A 24,344-nucleotide genomic window follows, 5' to 3' on the forward strand; every position below is an offset into this window, starting at 1 on the left:
AAAAAAAAAAAAATTGTTTCTAGGTGCTTTTGGAAGACAAAGTTGCTAAATTTAGCAACAAAATTGCTAAGTTGGCAACACTAACTGGGAGTCCCGCCATGTTGGCTCAAAGCGTCTGTTTAATTGCGCGTAGAGCGCCCCCTACTGGCAGTCCGCGGAGAACCAAAATGGCCGCAGTGTGGTCCTGATGCTGCTGGATGCTGCTGAAGTCATACGCTGTGCAGTGTGTCTCTAAAGCAGGTTTGATCGATTTTTAATGGCTCGGTCTCTGTGGCGCAATGGAATAGCGCGCTGGACTTCTAATCCAGAGGCTTCGGGTTCGAGTCCCGACAGAGATGCAGTGCAGCTCGCGGATGAGGCATGTTAATTGCTCTTATTGTGCATTTAGTACTCATGAAATATATGAATGTAATAGTTTAAGGTGTGTGCAACTGTGTGCGTTGACTAAACGCATACAGAATAGTGTAAGCGATGTAAAATGAAGAACATTTTATATGAACTGATTAAATGAATAATAATTCAGTAATCACTGTAAATGTACATGTAGGCTATCAACAAACAAAAAATGCAAAGATTTGCTTAATTTATTTGATTAAAAACTCTCTCTCTCTCTCTTTCACACACACGCACACTGGTGACAATGATTATTAATTAATTTCATAAACATATTAATGATATATCTTATTATAACACCTAGTATTTCTTAACCCTCTCACATGTGCACATAGGCCTATCATTTTATTTTTAATTACTTTTAATTAACGTTTTAATTAATTTCAGACATTTCATTTTGGCTGAACACGGTGACGCTGAGACAGCGGTAAATCTGACATTTAAATAAAGATATTTAAATAGTAAACATTATTTAAATAGCATTATTTAATTTGCATAAAGTACTTTAAGCCACCATATAATACAAATTTATCCATGAATAAGAGGAACAATGCAATAAAAATCAGGAATATGTTTATGCGCCAAAATTGTGATACATGGTAGCAAACTGCCTCTAATGAAGCTTATAAAGATAACATTATCATTCAATCAAAACTAATATCCCCTGTAATTTTGTCACTCTGTCCAGCAGGTGGCAGAGCACACAAACATGAATATACGTTCAGGAAACGTCAGTCTGAAAGGGATCCTGACAGTAACCCCAGGGTTTCGTATTTGACAGTCGACAGATCTAAATATCCTTGTATTCCCAAATTGCAATTGCATTCCTAGACAGGTTTCAATTCATATCCGCGTTTCTTTATGTTCCATCTTCACTGGCCAGTTACAGTACCTCTGACCATCAGCAAATATGCAGTCAGCAGTCGTTCTGCTTACAACAAGGCTGTAAGGAGAAAAATGCGAGTCCAATCTGTACGATGCGCATGAAGGAGAAGGTTTATTTTTTTCTCGCTCCCGCGGGGTCTATTCTTTTTGTCGCTATGGAGTTTATGAGAGGGAGGGCAACTGAACTGGGCTGGAAAAAGGAAATAGTGATGGCTGGGCTGTTCGAACAGCGAATCGGTTCTTTCGAGCGTTCGTTTCAACGAACCGGTTCAAAAACAGCGAATATTTTAAGCACTTCAAAGTGTATAGAGGAAAAAAGCGCTTTCTGTAAAATAGAACAGAGGATTTAACATCTTTTTTTGTTAACGTCAAAAAAAATTCTCAAAAAAAAAAAAAAAATAATAATAATAATAAATAGCCTAAATAAAACTAGAATTATTTTTCATTTTAACAATACAAACGCTTTGGTTCAGTGCATTGGTAACTTATTTGTTACTCTTGGTTAGTTGTTTATGCATTAATGTAAATTTTAGGTAAGAATCTGCTACTTGTCAATTACTCACCTACATATGGCATATCTGGGCACAAAAAACTAACTTTAGTTATGAAAAAAATTTAATATGTGGATTACTGAATATTTTAGTTTTGATGTTTTATGTCTCTGTCTGTTTTTATTTCCTGCATGTATGATTGTATGTACATACGTATGTATTTATGTATGTTGCTGTTGTTTAATACTTTTTGGTTGACTACCGGTGTTGGTTAATAACTATATGTAACTAAAGTATGTAGGCCAATTCAATTTAATTTAATTAAAAAATCTCTATTTAACTTTAGAATGATCCCAAAGTAAGTCTCATTTTGTGGTGGCTGTGCTTTAAAATTAAATTAGGCTATTATAATCTTAATTCAAGTGATGAAGAATTTCGCAAGTGACAGTAATCAGCGTTGAATATATGTTTACTGAAAATGATTAACAGTTGAAAACATTAGAAATGTTAAAAAGTAATCAGATGTAATCAGTTACATTACTTTTATAAAGTAATTGAAATAGAAGACTACTTATTACATTTTAGATAAGGTAACTTCAAACAATCTGTAAGATACTATAGCTAGCCTACATTTCCAAACTAACCTTGCCAAGACTGTTAAATACATATATTAAAAAAAAGATCAATATTCCAATAAGGATACATGTATAAGGAAAATAATTATAAATGTAAATTATTTATTAAAAAGTCATCTCGTCCTTGACATCCCTTATATGAGTTTAAAATATAGCCTAGTAAGCCAAGTTTTCCCGCAAACGTAAGTTTTGTAGAATTGATAGATGGATAAAAACAAAGTCTATGTTATATTAATATTTCTTAAACTTGTAGGCCTATGTTTGTTTGTAGGCCCCATCAATCAAACCTGTACTTTTCTCCAGATGCTCTCTCTCAAATGCAATGCACACTCATGGGTTCTCGTCTCACAACTAATCGAGCATAACGATTGTTGGTTCATTGATTCGATCAGTTGTTAAGGATCGGACACACAGTAGGTCAAAGAAAATATGGGTAGAAAGACAGTAGGCTAGCATGGCAGATTAATGTAACGTCCAGGAAGATTACACACCTGGATAACCAAAAGTACCCTGCATCTCATAATGGTCCAAGATTTATGTGAAAAGATTAATTAATTAACCCGAACTTTGCATGCATCTCTCTGCTCCGAAAAAGAATGTTCTTGACTCAAGAACCGCTCGGACAGATTCAGTCCGATTAACCACTGTTCAGCAAGTTTGTGCTCCGATGCACTGAAAAGATTCAGTTCAAGAGAACGATTCGGTCATGAATTGGACGTCGCTGAGAAGAAACAGAAAGGGAGGGAGCAGCTGCTGACACGAGAGAGAGAGAGAGAGAGAGAGAGAGAGAGAGAGAGAGAGATGAACAAGGAATGTGCCACTAATAAGAAACCGGAGCGTCGCTGAGGACGCAAGAGAGGAGGGCAAAAGAGGGAACGGCCGAAGAAAAACGACTAGAAATGCGCTAAAAAGTAGCGAAAGGGGGGCGAAAAGGGGCAATTCACAGTTGACACGTGAATGGACGGATTATAATCCACCGTTGGAGGGATTTTGACGCTCCCCATGCGGAGATTTGAACCATGCAGGGACTGCTGCTGCTTCTGAGTTTGGCGTTGAGTTTTCACAGAGGTAAGAGACTCCGTCTGATGAACCGCGAGCTCAAACTTGCGTTTGTGTGAGCGCAAATGAGAGAGAAAAGGGGGCAGATGTGCGGAGGATTTTACAGCGTTCACGTCTGTCCGGTCATAAAGGTGCAACGTGACCTTTGCGTTCCACGCGCAAAGTTAACGGTGCTGTCGTTCGATTCCGTTATGACGGGATGACCATAAACTCTGCAAACGGCGTTCGTTCCCTCCCATCAAACATGCTTTCGTCATGAGAATACAAATTAGACGAGAGGTTTGAGGGGGGAAAGGACACGCGCCCATGCACACGTTCATGCATACGCACACTGGGGGTCTTTGAAAGACTCCCGCATCAAGAAACGCACCACTTTTTCACTTGGTTTGCTTTCCACGCAGGTAATTTCCGCACCTGCGCCCGTCTGGCACTGCGTTGGATAATAAATAACCGACTATTTTCACTGCACACAGAACGGCTAATTAATGTCTTGCATTGTTGCAAATCCATGTGCGCCTGTATTAATGTATCCAGCGAGTTGCTAGGCGACAGCACCGAGCTCTACCTGTTAGATTACAGCATCTTTTCCCGTGATCGCGCCTATGCGGACACCCTCCCTATTGTCTACTGTCACACATTGTGCATGTGTGTGTGTGTGTGTGTAAGAGAGAGAGGGAGCGCAGGTACAGACCACTCCATCATAGGTGAGGGGCGTGTTTTTGTCCCGGCAAGGTAGAACGGATGATGTAAGCCATTCTCATAAGGTCCACAATCAAAGCAGAAACATGCATATTCATCGAGAAATAGCTTTTGAAAACAGGTCCAGGTGACTCTTGATGGCTGCTTTGAGCGTCAGGATGTGACAAGATCTGGGGAGATTGTTCTTCCAGGTATTCAGACACGGCTTTGTTCAGCATCACACAATGTTTAGAGCTGTTATAAAAAATGAAGCAGAATACAGAATGACTCACTAGAATGAATGAAAGCACAGTGCGAAATGCACAGTGTGCATTACAGGTAGGTACAAGGGAAAATTCATTTCTGGGCATCATTTTCCCAACCTCAGTGTTATTCTGCTTTTGTATGACTTTATTTTTTCTGTGCAAAACAAAAGGCAGAATGTGACCGAATTTTCATGTAAATTTTGCATACATTGGTTTTGTTGGAACAACTGTACAGTAATGCACATGCACTGATGTCATTTGTGATGATTTATTGCTATTATGTCTTAAGGTGGAACGTATATCGGTGCTGTAGGAACGCTAATATACTCGGGTCAGTCGCCTCGGCTCATAGAGCAACATGACTTGGCATGCAAGTTGGCCCATCAGATACCTTTTTAAAGAGGTGCATTACTGTAATGACTTTCATAAGGTTAGCAGAGGCAATTGTGATGACCTCACAACAATGCAGCCATTGTCTTTCTAATAACTGTTTGATGGTGCTGTACGCAATGTAGTAATATAGGTCAACATTAAACACACATTGTGAAGCATAGTAACCTGCCCAAGAAACGACTACATGCGCATATACTGTAAGGGATGTTATTTGTTGTCATGTGCTTGTTGTCAATTTCAATATGCATTCGAAACTGGACCAGGCTGCAGATCAGATGCACTAACGTTTCCATTTTTGTTACCCTAGCAGTATGTTTTTCTATCCTGTTCATTATGGGTTTGTCAGGCATTCCTAAACATGTCAGGTGTTATTTAATTAAAACTGTTGTTGTAACGTGAGCTTAAGCATCAGGCCCACTCCGTCTTGGCAGCCAGGAGTCATTCAGAAGCAATACTTCTAATAAAACCTGCAGACGTCCCATGAATCACACTGTTACACAGGCATGTCCTGTAATTGTTAACTCTTTACAAACGAAGAACTCTTTTGAATCAAAAATCATATGCATTTGTTAATAAATCACATTTCAGAGTAAAGAAGGAAGAAATAAAGCAACTTTTTTTCCATGAATACTGTGGAATGAATGCGCAGCAGTGGATATTCAGCTTCTGTTCCTGCTGAGCTGAGTTCATTCGTCGCTAATTAAAACTCACCTGAACCAGCTAATTATGGACTTCAGGATCATATGGAAATTACAGGCAGGTGTGTACAGTATGAGCAGGGTTAGAGCTGAAGGTAGATCTCTATGAGCTGTATTGTATTATGTATTATAACAACATGAGGGTGATGACAGAAGTTTTATTTTTGAATGAGATGAGATATGATTTAGCAATTTGTTTGCAATCTTTAGTTTCTAGTGCATACTATGTAGTAATGGAAAGCATTCTGGCATTTTTCTTTTATGGTTTTTAAAATAAAAATTGAATCAAGAACCCAACATTCCATTTTGTTTTAGTTTCAGTTCATGTTTTGGTTGAGTACTGTATATGTTTTATTTTTTTAAATCTTGTGTTTCTGTCATGACTCATTTTTTTCTGTGAAAATTACTGACTTCTCTTGTGACGCATTTTGGACTTCTCCAGTCATTTAGTCAGCTTAAACCCTGCCTCTTGCTTACAATTAGTTGCACGTTCGTATTCAGATCTGCCTCCATCCAATCAACAACCGATGACAAAACCAAGTCCCCACCCTACATTTTTTCTTTTTCAATAATCCGGTTTTCTCAAATGTGTCACAATATGGAATAAAATACCTTTTGCTACTTACAGTTCATTGCAACTTTAAGACCAATTAGACAATTCATTGTTCAGGCATCCCACTGACTAGTCGATTATGAAAATACGTAGATTTTTTTTTCTTCTAATGGAAGTAAGTAGTGTGTTTGTGGGTGTCGTTGTGTCTGGAGGTGAGCCTGTAAGAAAAGACGCCATTTGTGGCAGGTGGGTGAAGTTAAGGGACTGAATTGACAAAGATTGGAGTTTTCTTTTTGTTGTTGTTGGGGGGTGGATGGGTGAAGGGGGAGCTCGAGGGGGGAGAGCTTTAGGCCAGAGGGAGAGAAAGCCATTATTACTCATGCCTGACTGCTCTCATAGAAGAGGCTGCTCGCACCCTCTCTTCTCCGATCTCTTTCTTTCTCTTGCTTCTAATGAATATGAGGGGGGAAAAGTTCAAAGGCCTGGCTTAGAAGAGGATCTTTGACACCCCTCGCCTCTTTTAGGGGCTCCCACATCCCTTCTCATTGAAACGATTTTGAACATGCCATGTTTCCCTTCACATGAACAGCCTTCCATTCATTCACATGTGTTTTGTCAGCATTAGCTGTTATTTTGTGCTGTTTAACGAAATAGTGTTCTTTCACATCATTCTGAACTCTTTTTCTTTCTACATTTTTTTCTTTTCTGTAGAACACAAAAGGAGAATTTGAGGAATGAACTGGCATTTTTTTCTATGCTACAATAATGACTAAAAAGTTAATGACTAAAAAAGGTGCAAAAGCATCATAAAATACCTTAAAAAATGTAAGCAATGATGTTTGTTTAGTGAAAAGTATTCGTTATCTAGTCAGTTATTTTCAATGATTCAGTCAATCTGGTTCACTGAATTCACAATTGACTCAGAAATTAATAATTTGTCTAAAATGTCATGTAACTGCTGCAGTTTAGATTTATTTATTTATTTATTTAGCAAAGTCTTAAATAACCCAGTAGTACTTAACACTTGGAAACTGTATAAGCTCAATTATAACAGCACTTATCCATAACACGTTGAGTCATATAGACTACTTTTGACACTTTTAAAGTGTTTTTGTGTAGTTGAAAGCTCAAGTTCCCATTCTTTGCAACTGTCTGGACAAAAGCCAACCCTAACTTCCTTCATAATGTCACCTTTTGAGTTCTGCAGTAGAAAGAAATGTTCGCAGTGACATGATGGCAAGTAAATAATGACACAACTGAAATTTCCGCTGAGCTATGTCTTTAAAATTGGTCCTCGCTCCTGCATCGCACATCTCTTTCTTTCCAGAAATGGTTTTGTCGAGTGGCCCCTTGTTCTGGCCCTCGCTCTGCTTTTCATTCTTTTGTCGTTCCTCACTCCCTCAGTCTTCTCATTTTTCCCTTCTCCCTCTTTCCATCCCCCAGTTCGTTTTCCCCCTTCCCTCTTTCTAATAAGTTCCAGATGTGTTTCTTACATTCCTGTAGTCAGAGGAGAGGGGGAGGGGTCATGGAATGGGAGAGGGAGGAAAAAAAAGAGAGAGGGAGAGAGAGAGAGAGATGGAGAAGCACATGAATTAAAAGAGAGCGCATGATGAAGAGGCCACTCTGTACTGTAGACACTGATGAGATTCTCCTCTGTTGTGTGTGTGTGTGTGTGTGTGTGTGTGGGGGGGGGGGGGGGGGTTCAGACACCCTTCCCACCGCTTCCCCTCCCCCACTGCAATGGAATGTGGCTGATGATGATGGTGATGTCATTTCTCGTTCTCTGAAGTTTTCAAATCAGGGAGAGCTGATCGACGAATTTGGCCAATTTCAGCCGGCCGAATAAAAGCCATTCACAGTTGGGGAGACAGCGAGGCGTTCTGCATCAAAAGCATTATTACCAGTCACCCGGTGAGGTTGTGGACCAAAATGTAATGCTGCTAAAACACTAGCTGTTCCGGTGCTGACTCAATACAAAGATGCATTGTAAATGTTGTTGTTTTTTTCTATACCAAAGTCAATGTGAAATCAAAATGGCCCCTTTGACTTTCCTAACGCATGTTCTTGGGCTTATTGAGGATCATTCATTACTGCAAGTTGATCCAAAGAAAAATTTTTTTTAAAGGGATAGTTCACCCAAAATGGAAATTCTGTCATTTATTCACCCTCCAAACCTCTATGAGTTTCTGTAGTCTGATGAGCCCAAAATATGATATTTTGAAGAATGTTGGTAACCAAACAGTTATCGGTAGCCATTGACTTCCATAGAATGGAAAAAATGCTATAAATGTCAGTGGCTACCTGTCAGCTGTTTGGTTACCAACATTCTTCAACATTATTCTAGATTACTAAATGCTGTAAAGTGTTGTTCATTGTTACTTTATGATACCTAATGCATTAATTAATGTTAATGAATTGAAGCTATTAGCAAAAAAAAATATTTCGTTTTATTAACTTATATCAAACTCTAGTAACTTGCTTCACCTCTGAAACAACTACTCCTCCAACCACTTGTTTCCAATCTGGTATGTGACGCCCACTTTTCACTACTCAGTCAATGGAGTGCAACAGTTGCAAATTGACGCCATTTCCATCACCAATGTTACGTGACTGAAACACTAAAGTATAGTGTTTTGATAAAGACTGATCATGTGACTTTTATGTATGCTGGGTGATTTGTAAATGCGAAAAAAAAGTTTCCGTTGCAGTTTTGTTATATATTTATTTTTGAAACGTCTGAAAAACCAAGTCATGTAAGCATAAAAACAGTGTTTTTGCAACATATTGGTGTTTTTGCTAAATTGATGTGTTTCCATATTTCCATATTTTGTGATTTTAATTTGTGCAAATTGAAGGGTAATGGTAACGTGGCTAGTGACAAGCAAATTGCCCCAAAACACTCTCATGACACACTTTGTATAAAATAATAGTCTGTCAAAATTCCTAAATACTTGTGTGTGTGTTTGTGTGTGTGTGTGTGTGTGTGTGTGTGTGTGTGTGTGTGCATATTTTGCAGAAAAGGTTTGCTTGAAAAAAGAAGTTGATTTGGTTTGTTTCATGTACAACATTTTTAATTTTTTTACCAAATGATAAAATGAAGTCCTGTCCTAATTTCTTAGTTAAAAAACACTCATAAATGGGTTAAATTTTCTGTCTGAAGTGAACGTTGCATTTTCAGTTGCCTTGAATCTAGTGATGAATACATTAAGAGCGTGTAAAAATCAATCATACATAAATGACTCCTGGCTAGTCACTCATCAGCGTTACTCATCTTTAGATCGGCACTGAAGGAGATTCCCACAGTTGAGTGGAATGCTTGCTTTTATATGACTAGTGATTTCAATTCGTTTGCATCAAAGTACGTCAAAGTCATAAAATAAAAGGCATATGATGAAACAGCAATAAATTCTCTCTGTCTTCTGAGAGCGAGTTTAATGTCAGATTGTGCGTGTTTCCTCATATGCGTGCACACACACACACACAAAACACATCTGGCATTCCCAGCCTCTTGATATTTGTTTGGAAAGCCAAATATTTAGTGCATTAAAAGGACGTCTGTGAGGTATTAGGTAATACTTCAAGCCTCGGCCCATTGGAAGTGGACAGTCCGTCCAAGCATTAGCATAGCTCTCTGCTGATGACCCTTGAGGTTGCCATGGTCACTGTATGTAATATTATGTCAACTTTCCCACAGTAGTCATGGCAACAATAGCTCCAGCAGTGATTCGTGCAAATAAATAATGTTAAAATCAACTGTATAAATGCTGCAGGAGATGAGACCCGAGCGAAATGGGGGAAGAAGCGAGAAATAATTTTCCTTCCCTCCTATTTCAAAAAGATCGGTTTCTGTAGCAACGCTGGGCTGCACAGATAGAGGGACAAAGAGCGAGAAGGAGAGGAACGAGGGATGGAGGGGGAGAAAAGGACAAGGAGAAGAGAGAGGTGTGTGAAGAGGGAGATGAGAATAAGAGGGCGACTCAGAGAAAGAGGTGTTTCTCCTCGCTGTCAGGAATGGCAAGGGCGAGTCGAGAGGAGCAAAGTGGGAAGATGATGGAGGGAAAGCGTCGGATGAGGCTGCAGACAAATAAGAGATGACATGAGGAAATGTTGACGAAGGAAAGGCACATACAGACCTGTACATAAAGCAAAGCGCTCGTACACGGTTAGCTAGTAACGGTATAAAAAGGCTGTTTTGTTGGTTTTTTTTTTTTTTGTTGACTTTTTTTTTTTGGTTTTTTTCGCGTGTGATTTTTTTTTATGTTTTTATGTTTTAAAGAGCATTTTTTTAAAGGTGACCTATTATGCCCCTTTCTACAATATGTAATATAAGTCTCAGGTGTCCCCAGAATGTGTCTGTGAAGTTTCAGCTCAAAATACCCCACGATTAATTTATTATATCATTTTGAAAATGCCTGTTTTGAGAGGAAGCAGAAACATGCTGTTTTCGTGCATGTATCTTTAAATGCAAATGAGCTGTTGCTCCCTGCCCCCTTTTCCAAAATAGGGATGTTCCTTTACAGCTAGTATTTTAACCAAAACAAAGTACAAAGTTAATATTTTTCACGTTTCCTGGGTTGGTAGATGAACCGGGGACCCGATTATAGCACCTAAAACAAAAAAAGTCAGATTTTCATGATATGTCAAATGTTTAAATGTTGAATAAGCATAAGGAGGCCTCCTCCACATTCAAATACACAAATAAAAACATACAAACATGCATACACACACACACGCACACATTAATTGTAATCTTTGAAAACATTGGGTGGGTTTAACTGGACATTTAACTGTTTAAATGTTAAAAAGCACATTTATCTGTATGTTTAAATGTTTTAAAGAACATTTAGTCAACTTTTTAAATGTTAAGGAAGCACAAGGAGGCCTCCTGCGCACACAGACACTTTCATTGTCTTGCATACACATAAACACACACAAACATGCATATACACACATGCATTTTGGAGGCACATGCAAATGCACACATAAACACAAATGTACGTACATGCATACACACACACACACATGCATTCTCAAATGTAATCTTCAAAAACACTAGATAACTGGACATTTATTTAAATGTTAAAAAGCACAAAGAAGCCTCCTGCACGCACAAACACATAAGCAAACTGCATACATGCGTACACACACATGCCTGCAAGCAAGCAAAAAAACTTTTGGGGTAGTTTTTTTGCATACGTCAGCTGTTGCTATGGTGACCCAACACTATGAGCCAGTGAAAGTCTCTGATTGGTTGAAGAGCTGGAGTGCAGGGGATGAAAAAAGGCACGGAGAGAGGGTTGACTGTATAGGATGCATTAAAAATGGGATTGATGTAGTGATTACGACAGCTTTATGTGCACTAATAAATTATATGGTGCTAATGTATCAATGACAGCAATGCACAGAGCAGTTTAACGAGCCAGTGACATCTGAAATCAGAAATGGCCAATAAAATCATTTGAGCATCGAAAGCGTTGAAAGTGGCTGTCTGTTCTTTGTCGAGGTGTCAGATGTTCGTCTTCCTGTCGCTCCAGCACAGGCACCTTGACCGCAGCAAGTGACGTATTCCTTGTCCAGACACACTCCTTTGTTGTCTGAGAGCGGCTAGCGCATGAAGTCACACAAATGTCTGGTCCGTCGCGCTGCATGCGCACAGAGCAGTTTGAACAGCTCGGCTCTTTTTGTCTGACGTTGTGACAGTGCTGCTTTTACTGGTATCTAGGATTTTTACCTCGAAAGGTCTGTTTTGATTACTGTATGCCAGGGAAGGTAATGGGGACAGTCCTTTTTTTGTCTTCCATTCTCACTTGCCATCTCGAAAAACATCTAACTGTTTAACTAGTACTAAAAGAATGAAAAAAATAAACCAGTAAGATGTGATGGGACACCATCAAAGCTGTTTCTAGATGCCTTTATTTTTGTGTAATATTAAAACAAATTATAGTGAATTAATATTTTTTAGACTTAGAGTGTACAGTGTAGTTAATGTTCAAAAAGAGTACAGTATCATAATTTATTTAACAACACTGCACATTTTTTTCGCTCTCTTCTTTTCCAATACAAATAGGCCTAAACATTCTTAAATCGAGATATAAGCAAAATGTCATTGGGTTATTTTTTAACTGCTACAAAAATAAATAAATTACAGTGTTATAATGTGTTTAACAACACTGCAAAAAATGGTTTTCTTATTTAGTATTTTTGTCTGGTACAAAATAAATAAGTAAATAAAATGAGTAAACTAAATAAGTAAATAAACAATTAAAAAACACAGTCATAATTTATATAACAAAACTACATATTATTTTTTTTGCATATTTAGTATTTTTGTCTTGCTTTCAGTCCAACTATCTAAACACTCTTAAATTAAGATACAAGCTAAATGACAAGATATTGTCTTGTTTTCTGAAAAAATATCAAAATTAAGTAAGTTTAAGCTTAAAAAAATCTGCCAGTGGAGTATGAAAAATCTAATTTATTCAAAGGGAAAACAAGCTTATTTTTCTTACCTTATTATTATATATTTGTTTGTTTGATCGTTTTCATTTTATTTATTTACTTATTTATTTATGTTTAGAAAACAAGACAAGTTTAGAAATGTATAGTGGAAAACAAGTCAAAAGACCTAAATGGCATTTTTAAAATACATTAAAGATCTCTCTTTTCAATATACTGTATGATCCACAGAGTTCTCTCTAGTTAATGGGAAAGGGGTGGAGCTTATCCATTTTTATCTCTATTCATGAAGGGATTTATATTTAAAATGATATCATCTCGTACATTTTCGTACTGTAACATACACATCCGAAGACATTGCATTGGATCCTGTTAGTCCTGGGGTGCAAACTGATGATCTTCAGGATTTATGTTTGTTGACAGAAGTGAATTTGCTGGTGTGCTGGGTTTGCGATCCGGCGATCCCTCGATGAGAGGCTGTTCTCTCAGGTCGGTCAAGTGGTGTGTTCCTGACACGAGTGTGGTGTGTAAGTGTGGTTGGAGTGTGTGTGTGTGTGTGTGACCACGTCTTTGTGCGGTCAGGACGTTGGCAGTGTGGCATGGACTACTGCTGGTACCCAGGGATCAGTGACTCAAGAAAATCAGGACACTCTAAATTTGTCACTGCAGCATAACCCACATAATGAAAACTATACAAGCCCTCTCTCGCTCTCTCCTTTTACTCCCTCTCCAGCCATGTCTCTCTCCATTGCTGTATTTGTGTTTCTGTCCTCATCTCCCCTGTGTCTTTCTCCTTTCCCCTTTTCCTCTTTCTCTTCTATCATCCTTTTTTTGTTTCCTTTTGGTTGATTCATAAATAACAAGCTCTTATAGGGGAGACCGGGGCTAGTTTTCAAATACTGTAGGAAGCTGTCAGAAGCGTTATATCTCAGTAAATATTAGGTTTTGAGTCAAAATGTATAATGCAGTGAAATCTCTCATCCAATTTAAAATTACAATGATATTTTGCTAATAGGCGTTGGGTAAACAAGTGAACACAATAAAACAACACTGACATGCATTCAAGCAAAAGTTAGCAATATTTAATGAAGGTGGATTTGAAAGCTTGAACTACTGCTTGAACTACTGTTTAAAGGATAGGTTCACCCAAAAAATGAAGATTTGCTGAAAATGTTTACAGCCTCAGGCCATCCAAGAGGTAGACGAATTGGAACAGATTTGGAGAATTTTAGCATTACATCACTTGTTCACCAATGGATCCTCTGCAGTGAATGGGTGCCGTCAGAATGAGAGTTGATAAAAACATCACAATAATCCACAAGTAGTCCACACAACTCCAGTACATCACATCAGTTAATGTCTTGTGCAGTGAAAAACCATGTTTGTAATAAATAAAAACAGCCCAAAGTTGTCACGTCTTAATCAGGAGAGAAATATGCACAGATCAAGCACCGTTTACACGTGAAAAAGGGTGATTGACTGCTAAATAATGGCATGTTTTTGACAACTTACCACATATAGTGTGACAAGCTGTTAAATATACTGTACAGTCCGCTCAAGAATGAAAAGTTTGTCATCATTCTATCTCACCCTCATGTCGTTTCAAACATGTTTGATTTTCTGTTTCTGCAGATCACAAAAGATGTTTTGAAAAATGTCTCTCTGTGTGTGTGTGTGTGTGTGTGTGTGTGTGTGTGTGTGTGTGTGTGTTTTTTTTAATCTATACAATGAAAGTCAATGTGGTCCTATGTTGTTTTGGACCCCACTGACTTTCATTATGCAGCAAAAAGTTCTTCTCTTGTGTCGAAAAAAAATATCTTCTCTTGTGTTCTACAGAAGAAAAAAAAATGTTTTGGGTGAAGTATCTTATCCTGCGCTGTACTGATCACCTTTACACTGCTCAATGCAGAGCAAATACTGTACTGTAAGCACACTATAATGAATTATATAGCATACACAAACAATTCCCATAATTAAATTTACTGAACAGTACAAATATACTGTCATAATTCATTCCAGTGTGTGAGGTATCCACTTTAGTTATTTAATTAATAATTTTGCTGAATGAAATACAGATAAACATTAAAGAGTAAACAAGTATAATTTAACCATTAGGAACATCTTTGTACCTATAGCACTTGAAAAAATGTGCTTGAATCAGTTTTCAGAGAGTTAATAATCTACCAGCTCTCTTATTTTAGCAGTATACTCTATAAACACATATTTCTATATGCACAAAACCCTGGAGGTGGAGGACGAATGCAGCTGAGTAATCTTATAGAAAGGAGTCATAAATACACTGCTGCTTTACAAGACAGGCATCTGTAGACCGCATTGTCACATTGGGTTGCATGACCTCCCTGTGATGTAATACTGTTAATGGATAGATATGGATTTTAGTGAAGGCTAAATACTGGCCCGCTGTATAATAACAACTATGATAACTTGATGCTATCTTCTGTAGAGCATGCATTGCAAAACAATGCTAGAGTGAGTGATTATGCAGTTGCTAAGGTGTTTTGAGTGTGTGTTTATGTGGTTGCTAGGTGGTTGCTTGCTGGCTCAAGTCACAAGAGCCCACCCATAAGTCTCTATGATATTCTGGACATTCAAGATGTTTCGAGTGCCACTTTCTCTGCCTGTTTTATCATCTTATGATAAAAATCTGATCACATTTAACTTTCCCTCATTTGAGTTCACCCAAAAATGATAATTCGTAATTGACGTACTTTCATGTTGTTCCAAACCTGTATAACTTTGTTTTTTTTTTGTAGAAAACAAAAGAAGATATTGTGAACAATATCTGTTTTATTTGTTCTTATAATGAACGTCAATGGGGACCAGTGTTGTTTTGGACCCCATTGGCTTTTATTGAATTTTATTGAAACATATATATTTAGTTAGTTTAAAAGTTTACATTTTAGTAATTTTATGTACTTTTTAATATTCTGTCATTTTTTATTTATTCTTATTGTTAGCAGTTTTAATACTTCAGCTTTAAGTTTTCAGTTAGTTGCCAAGGCATTATTTCTCTTAATATTTTATTTTATTTTTATAAATGTACGTTTTTTTTATATAATGTTTATATTTTTGGTTAAGCTTCATTTTGAATAAAGGAGTAAATAAACTGAAATTTTCCTTATTTGGTGAATGTTTTATTTTATGAAGTTCAAAGTGCATGACACAAAGGAGTTTGGATGCCAGAGAAAGACATTAACTGCATTATCCTACAGAATATATGATGTTTTTCATGTCCATTAGAGCATTGTTTCCTCTTGTTTGCCTTCATTAAATTTACCCAAAGTGATCACGGATGTTGCACGAGAAGGAGAGGAAACAGACATGGAGAGAAAAAGAGAGAACGAGAGAGGGATGGGGTCATGGGGGGATGAGTGGGCATATGCCAGTTGTTAAAAAACTGAGAGAGATGGGGACCTACAGAGGAATGCTGGAGGGATGAGAGACGAGAGAGAGGGAGCGAGAGAACAAGAGAGGGCTAGAGGGCTGATATTTAATGTGATAAATGGATTGTGACAGCGTGTCTCCAAACCCCCTCCAACCAGAGAGGAAGACCACAGAAATAGAAGGCAGAGCTGGGGAGAGAAACACGGATTCAAACAAGAAGGATAGAAAACTGAAAGGAATTGTGCAAAAATGACAAAACGGATCAAAAGTAACGGCTGTTCTTGTTAATATCGCCCCAAACGAGATGATGGCATTACCAGGGATTCCCACAGGAATGTGAAGTTAAAGGGAAAGTTAATTCTGTCATCATTTCCTCATCCTCCTGCTTTTAGTGGAACACAAAAAGAGAAATACTGAAGACTGTGCTGGTTGATCTTTTCCATGCAATATTACTAAATGGGGCTACATAATGGACACTAAAGAGCTATAAATTATCACAAAAGTGACATGATGTTTGAAACTGTGTTGTTTTAGCACTATTTACACCGTTACAGTATTTAATAATATTTTGAATAGGCTTTTGTTGATATATTTAAACTTTTCCCTTTTAATTTTTGTATTTGTGTTATGTGCTTCTGTCATTTTTATTCCATTTTTATTAGTTTTTGATTGTGTAAAAAAGGGTTATTTTGTTTTTATTTATTTAAATAGTTGCCAAGTAAATTAATTTAAGTAATGAAAACAAATCTAAATGTAATTTTTTTTTTTTAGTTTTGCACACAAAAGAAATGCATACAGGTGGGGAAAAAAATTTATTGTTTTATTTTTTATTTTTTTTTATTATATCTATTGTAGTACCTTAAACTTAGTTGGCAAGGCAAAATTTTTTTTTTTTTTTTTTTTTTTTTTTTTACATTTTCAAATTTTTCATATAATATTTATATTTTATTTCATCTATATTTTAATTAATGAAAATGGTTTTTAATAGTTTTAGTTTTAATTAACATTAACAACACTAGTTTGAAGCCAGTTACAATAGAAACAAACTACAATTTAAGTTGCTCTAACATTGACTGAAAATCATGACACCCGCCCTGATGATTCATACGAGTGAGTCCTGATACGAAAACAAATGATTTGTTCATGAATCAGACTCATCTGGTTCTGAAGTTCAACTGTCTTGATGATAGAGTGGTCAGAGTCTTTCTCAACTCACTGGAAAGGAAGATAGATCAGTAACGACAGTGAACTTTGAGCACTTTCTCATACGTTTTTAGAATATAGAACACAAGTTTTATGGACTACTTTGATGTTACTTTTCTGATTAATATGATTACTAACTTAAAGGGATAGTTCAGTTCAAAAATAAAAAATTCTAACATTATTTACATAATGCACACACACATTTTTGGGTGAACTATCCCTTCAAGTCTCCATTCCTTACACTGTAGTGCATGGAAAAGAGAAACTGGCACACTTCACAAGCTCTCTTTTTGTTTTACAGAAGAAAGTAAGTCATACAACAATGTGAGGGTGGATAAAAATGATGAGAAGACTTTCATTTTTTAAAGGAAGAAAGAAAAAGAGAACAAGGAAGGTTGCAAACTGCTTCCTGATGGACTTGGAAAAAGGGAGGAAAGAAAGAGAGACAAGCATTGAGTGAAGTAAAGAAGAATGCAGGGAAAAAAAGAGTTGCCCTTACTTAATTTACAACATTCTTGATTTCGGTCCAATTAAAGATCCACAACTCAGGCTCTGAATGAAAGCTTTCATTGTAAGTCAGTTCTTCAAGCTGGAGACTCGGGCTTGTCTGGAGTATCAAATATCCTCCTGTGTGTCAGAGAAAGAGAGCGACTCTGGTGGATACCATGTTTTGCGGGTGAAGAAATGTGTCTGGAATTTGGTATCAAGGGACACGTTACTCAGAAGAGTGATTGTAAGAGAAGCTGCTCCGTGGATGTAGGCGTAATGCTGCAGTTTCAGCCTCTGACTCTTATGTCTAGTCTGTCACATACCGTATTAACTTTTATTACTCTCAGTTTTAGTTTGAAATTCTGTAAATAAATAGTCATCATCGACTCATGTCAAGTCGCATAGACTGACTGACTTCCATGGAACACAAAAGGAGAAGTTTAGCAGATTTAACTGAATTAGAGGCTCAGTTCTTTCAGTAATTGTATTGTTATTGTTATGGTTGTACATGACCTTATTGATTGTAACTGAAGACTGTCTGTTGTGTTTCAGTGCGGACGGCGCGGTTCTCTCAGGAGCCTGCAGACCAGTCAGTGGTTTTGGGCCAGAGGGTGGTCCTGTCCTGCGTGGTCTTCAACTATTCGGGCATTGTGCAGTGGACCAAGGATGGACTGGCCTTAGGCATCGGAGAAGACCTCCGGGGTCAGTGATACACAGTGCTCTTTCTTTATGTGCTTTTCCCTTTTTTACTCTTCATATTTGGTCTTTCATGTTTTCCAGAGTTTTCCATGTTTGCTTGTTTTCTATCTAACTTTTGTCCCAGGATGCTTTAGCAACTGCTTAACCTTTCTTTCTTTCTTTCTTTCTTTCTTTCTTTCTTTCTTTCTTTCTTTCTTTCTTTCTTTCTGTACTTTTTTAGTTTTTCTTTGTACACTCTTTCAGTTTCTTCTCTCATCTCTCACTATTCTCCATGTTTCCTGGTTAGTTTTTTCTAATGTTTGTATTCTCTTTAACCACGTAAAAACACTAAAAACCAATCAGAATACCTAAGCAATCACATAGCAACACACTAAAAAAAATAACCGATAACAATAACTAGATTGGACCTCATAACCGATTAATCAACCGATAGTTTTTAAAATTGATACTGAATGAAAACTAAAATAGTGCTGAACTTTATTACAAAACTAAAAAAAACACTACTGACCTATGAAAAATGTATTGTACTTTTTAAATAAAATAAATATATAAATATTAACATTAGATATTAATGTTATATTATACCTTGATAATGTATTTATTATTAACAATTCTTCTGGCATTTATTATCCATAACATTGAAATTAGACACACACACACATATGTACAAAGATATATTTTTATAGATAGATAGATAGATAGATAGATAGATATCTTTAAATAAATTCAATTATAATTACAATTTTATTAGGGATAAAAATCTACCTTAGCTTCTGCTCTAAACTATAGGGAGCCCTTTTACATTACTATAAGGTTACAATTAACAACAGAGCCCAAACTTAAATTCAATACTATTTAACTATAATAATCAACACTCAAAAAAAAAAAAAACTGTATGCAAACATTTAAATTATTATATCTAAATGATCTAAATTATCTAAATTTCTATTTGTTGTTAAATTATAATAATTTACAGAGGGGTCATGTCCAGCGATGCAACAATGTTAAGAATCCTTCAAGTTTATACAAATGAAGAGCGACTTTCAGGAGCGACAGCCAATAGGAAAGAAGATGTTAGACCTCATGTGATCGTTCTCCTCTCAGTCGTAGATAAACGTACGCAATGGAAGAAAGTAGGCTCTGTTTCTCATTCATTTTTGTTTGTATGTATGGATTTAATTTAGATTTAGATCATATTTAGTCTTTTGCCTCCAAAAGGTTTGTATTTTGCTGCAAGAAACCTGATTTGCTCACAAGGCAACCAGTATTGCGAAGAATGCCCACTAGCAACCTCATCGCCAGCCGCCAGCCGCAAAAGTCGCTGCTAGTGTGCACTTGGCTTGAGGCGTTAGTATATGGCGATCTGTCATTCCACATCAAAGAGCGCCAAAATGGAATTTATTGTCTGAATTTCCTGAAAAAATGGAACGATTTGTTCTGTACTGATGCATACCGAACCGAAAGACCCGTACTGAAAATGTTTGCTATGAATACATGTACCGTTACACCCCTAGTATATATATATATTCTGTATGTACACTCTCACAAATTTTCTTCTATTTTAGAATGCTTGATGATTTTCTCATCATATGTTTCTGTCTACAAATGCATAAAAGCGACCTGTTAGATATAAACTAATTCAAATAGATGGTAACAATCATAACAAATTAACATTTGAGCTGGACTTGTTTTAACCGTTTGAGGTGCTACTAATGTCAGTGTCTTCTCAGCCTTGGTGGCAAACACACTGCTTTCTATACTAATGCAACATCTAATCAACAAATGAATAGCTTTTTAATGACATGAAAACAAACTGTATACATATTGTTCTAAATCCGCAGCTGAAGCATGCTGCTCTGTGGTTTGGAGACAGCTTTGTGTGTCAAAACAAACAGCAGCATGAGGTGTCAGTGATTCACCTCTAGAGGCCGCTCTTGCTGCGTTTAATGACAGCAGAACCTCAGCCATTCCAGCAACAGACGCAAACCTTTCAGTGCCGATTAATCGGCAAAACTAATCAGTTGGTCAAACTCTACCAACCCCCCCCCCCCCCCCCCAAATAAACTTTAGCAATGCAACCACATAACAACACACTAAAATGTACTCAGGTCACCTCAGCAATCGCTCAGAACACTTTTTCTTCAGAAAATGTAGGAATGTATTTCTTTCTCATGTACACTCCTTCGAATTTGTCATCTTTTTCGCTGTTTTCCGTGTTTCCCTGTTTGCTTGTTTTCTGTCTCACTTTTCTCCTCTCTTCCCGCTTTGCTCTTTTGCTTTCTGCTCCACTAGCTCATCTTTTCTCACTCCTTGTGGACTGTCATGAGAACAGTGAGGGCAGGATGTGGTATTTTTAACCTCTGCCATTATAAATAGATAAATGTGGACCTGATAAACTACATTTGCTGCATTTGCCAGATTCATTAAAAGGCATGAGGAAGATTTCTCTTCCTCGCTCTCTCACTTTGACTCAGTGTAGTTGTATTTACACTGTGATGCTTCACTGGGTTGTCCCTGTGGCTTTCATATAAAAGCATGTGAACAAATCCTGCAGTCACACACACACATTCACACACACACGTACACAAATGTGCACACGCAGAAATACATGCGCACAGCACACACTGATAACTCAATCCCACTGTAGAGAGGGCTGTGTGGGTTGGGGATGTGTGATGTAATTCACAGCAGAATGTTTGTCATTTCTCTTGCAGCAGAAGCTGGAAATGTCCATGTCATAGCGCTAGCATATATCACGCAAACTCTACTGCCACTCAGTGGTGGAACATTTTACATTTTTTCCTTGTTAGTAGGCAAACGTCTAATGCTTAGACCAAGTTTTTTTTTTTTTTTTTCAAATCTCTCAGTAAAGAGTTTATTTCTTTTCAAATCTCATATCTCTAAGTAAATCAATGTATTTTGTCTCACACCATTTCTGAAGCAGATTGATACCACAAATCAAGTGGTTTGTTGATGGCTATTTCTTGCCTGAGCAAAATGGATGAATAAAAAAAACTAGATTTCTAGATTTCTTGAGACAAGAATATGAGATTTAAGGGTAGGACCCCCCCCCCCCCCAAAAAAAAATGCATAGCATCACACTAGAAACCACATAGCAACACTTTAAGGGGCAGTCCACACAGACCTTTTTTATTTCACTGCGATGATTTTCCATTGTTTTCCTGTGTAATCATGTGTTAGATGAACATCTTTAAACACTGGGTCACATCATGTCTTGCACGTGCAGCGTCTTGCATGTGACATGATATTCTAAAAGCAATAGTTTTGTTTATTATTTAGTTTATTGACCTTTCAGAAATTCTTTTTGAACAACTACTCAGAACGTTTTAGCAAGCATATAGCAGAAAGCATATAAAAACCACATAGAAACACGCTAAAAACCAATCAGACCACTAACTTTTAATGATTTAGTGTATATTTGTGTTGAAATGATGGCTATCTGTCTCCCTAAAAGTGTCCCTATCACTAAAAGTGGCGAGTTGTGGTCTGTGTGTGCATGTCTCTTGCAGCCTGGCCGCGGTATCGTGTGTTGCGGCTGGTGGATGTTGGGCAGTATAATTTGGAGATCTCAGCTGCTGAACTCTCAGACGACTCCCTCTATGAGTGCCAGGCCACGGAGGCAGCACTGCGCTCGCGACGGGCCAAACTCACCGTCCTCAGTGAGTGTTGTGTGTTTGCTTACAAGAGAGTCTGAATGGTCAGTGCATGCTAAAAGCTTGCTGTTTTAGATGTTTGCTGTGATGGAATGAAGGGGTGAATGTGTTATGTGTTGGATGGATGGAGATGTTGCTGTTAATAATTGAACACCATGTGTGTTTGTGTGTGTAGTTCCTCCCGATGAGCCGGTGATTGAGGGGGCCCCGGAGATTCTCCTCACAGCAGGGGTCCCATACAACATGAGCTGTGTGTCCCGCGGAGCCAAACCCGCCTCTGTCATAGAGTGGCAGAAGGACGGCCTGCCGATAGAGGGGGCCGTCAGCACCACGGTGAGACACACACACTCGTGAGAATAAATAAAATTGTAAAGCAAATGATGCATGAGTTTGTAGGTATGTAATAGCTTATGTACTCACGCACAGAGGTATTGATATGGTCTGTGTCTTTTTGTTATGCAGGAGGTGCTTCCAGACAGGAAACGTGTGACCACACGCAGTTACCTGCCCATTTCACCAGTAGATACAGACACGGGGAAGAACTTCACCTGTGTTGCTACTAACCTGGCCGTGCCGATGGGCAAACGGGCCACTATCACCCTCAACGTTCATCGTAAGTCTAAAACCCTTTCCAGTTTCAGTAACATTTACAAGGAAAGAGAAAAGAGCCAAAGTCTCATCATTGAGAAAGCCTGTGGTGCCAATATATATATATATATATTTGTTTTCTTTTGTTTTGTTTTGTGTTCTTTGTTTTGTTTTGTTTTACGTTTCATTTCATTTCATTTCATGATTTGTTTTGTTTTGTTTTACGTTTTGTTTCATGTTTTGTTTTTTTCATTTTATTTTATGTTTCGTTTCGTTTCATGTCATGTCATGTCATGTCATGTCTTGTCTTGTCTTGTCTTGTCTTGTTTTGTTTCATTTCATTTCATTTCATTTCATTTTGTTTTATGTTTCATATTATTTCATGTTTTGTTTTGTTTCATTTAATTTCATTTTGTTTTAAGTTTCGTTTCATTTCATGTTTTGTTTTGTTTTGTTTCATTTAATTTTGTTTTACATTTAGTTTCATTTCTTTCATTTAATTTCATTTAATTTCATGTTTTTTTTTGTTTCGTTTTATATTTATTTTATTTTATTTTATATAATGAATATCTATCTATTGCTGTCTCTCTCTCTCTCTCTTTCTCTCTCTCTCTCTCTCTCTCTCTCTCTCTCTCTCTATATATATATATATATATAATAGTTTGTATATACAAAATGGTTTGTACCCTGCATACACTACCACACAGAACTATTTCAAAACTAAAAATGTCTAATTATTTTTTTTAAAGAAAATACAAAGAATCTTGAAAAAAGATTTACAGTTTACATAAAAATGTTAAGCACTACTGTAACTGTTTTGAACTTTGATGATAATAATAAACGTTTTTTGAGCACCAAATCAGCATATTAGAATGATCACTGAAGACTGGAGAAATTGCTGCTTAAAATTCAGCTTTATCATCACAGGAATAAATTGCATTTTAAAAGACATTGAAATAGAAAACAGTTATTCTAAATTGTCATAATATTTCACAATAATATTGTTTTTACTGTATTTTCGATCAAATAAATGCATCACTAGGAGATGCACAATAGACTTCTTTCAAAAACATGACAAATTTATATATACAGGGCTGTTTTTTAGTCCCAGCCCATTCCTGGTGCAATTGTTTCTCTTAAATATCTATTTCTGTTTGATCTAACCCTTAAAAATGTTTTATCTTGGTGTAACCTAATTTAGTCAGGTAGATTCAGTCATATTAAATAATCCTTTCGGCTTGAATAAAACCACATGAAGCACAGACTTAACATTTTTTACAGTGTAGGAAGAGAAAGACCTCCCACATCTGGCCAGTCGGTGCTGTATTCATTGACCCACAATATGGTACAAACTGTACTAAAGCAGCTTTACAAAGTATAGAACATGAAAACCTTCTAAGAGGTTAAAACCTCTTTAAGATGATAGCAGGAACCATTAGGAGGAACCGTGACATTCATCTATGTTCTTGCGCTATATTAGTAGTTTCCCTTGTGTTGACTTCCACATCCACTCCAGCTCCTTAACGCAGTCCTTCAACTTGCCTTTGGTCTAATAAATGACTATGGCTTTATTATGTATTCTGAATGCTCTCTGCAGACCCACCGGTGGTGACGTTATCCATTGAGCCTCGCTCCGTCTTGGCAGGAGAGAGAGTGACCTTCACCTGCCAAGCTACTGCCAACCCACCTGTTATGGGTTATAAGTATGTCTCTTACTAAATGTGATACTTAAAGTGGTTCCTTTTACATTCTGTGAGATGAAAAATTAATGACTTGTTT

General features: G+C 37.2%; 1 protein-coding gene and 1 non-coding gene across 4 annotated transcripts in view; both read left to right on the forward strand.

Annotated features, from left to right (window-relative positions):
• Nucleotides 1-264: 264 nt before the first annotated feature.
• Nucleotides 265-338, forward strand: trnar-ucu. Its single transcript has one exon. It is a non-coding gene; the product is annotated as a tRNA-Arg (tRNA).
• A 2,858-nt stretch (nt 339-3,196) lies between these two features.
• The window catches only part of LOC109092655 (kin of IRRE-like protein 1), a 33,687-nt gene continuing 12,539 nt past the window's right edge, over nt 3,197-24,344 (forward strand). For 2 of the 3 annotated variants that reach the window (XM_042727094.1, XM_042727095.1), the window contains exons 1-6: nt 3,197-3,472; nt 18,157-18,306; nt 21,834-21,983; nt 22,153-22,310; nt 22,440-22,590; nt 24,163-24,268. In XM_042727094.1, coding sequence (XP_042583028.1) covers nt 3,424-3,472; nt 18,157-18,306; nt 21,834-21,983; nt 22,153-22,310; nt 22,440-22,590; nt 24,163-24,268 — 764 coding nt within the window. In that variant the 5' untranslated portion in view covers nt 3,197-3,423. The remainder of the gene's footprint in view (nt 3,473-18,156; nt 18,307-21,833; nt 21,984-22,152; nt 22,311-22,439; nt 22,591-24,162; nt 24,269-24,344) is intronic. The other variant, XM_042727096.1, reaches the window with a different exon arrangement.

Source organism: Cyprinus carpio, chromosome B7, assembly GCF_018340385.1.
Source record: "Cyprinus carpio isolate SPL01 chromosome B7, ASM1834038v1, whole genome shotgun sequence".
Classification (NCBI taxonomy): Eukaryota; Metazoa; Chordata; class Actinopteri; order Cypriniformes; family Cyprinidae; genus Cyprinus; species Cyprinus carpio.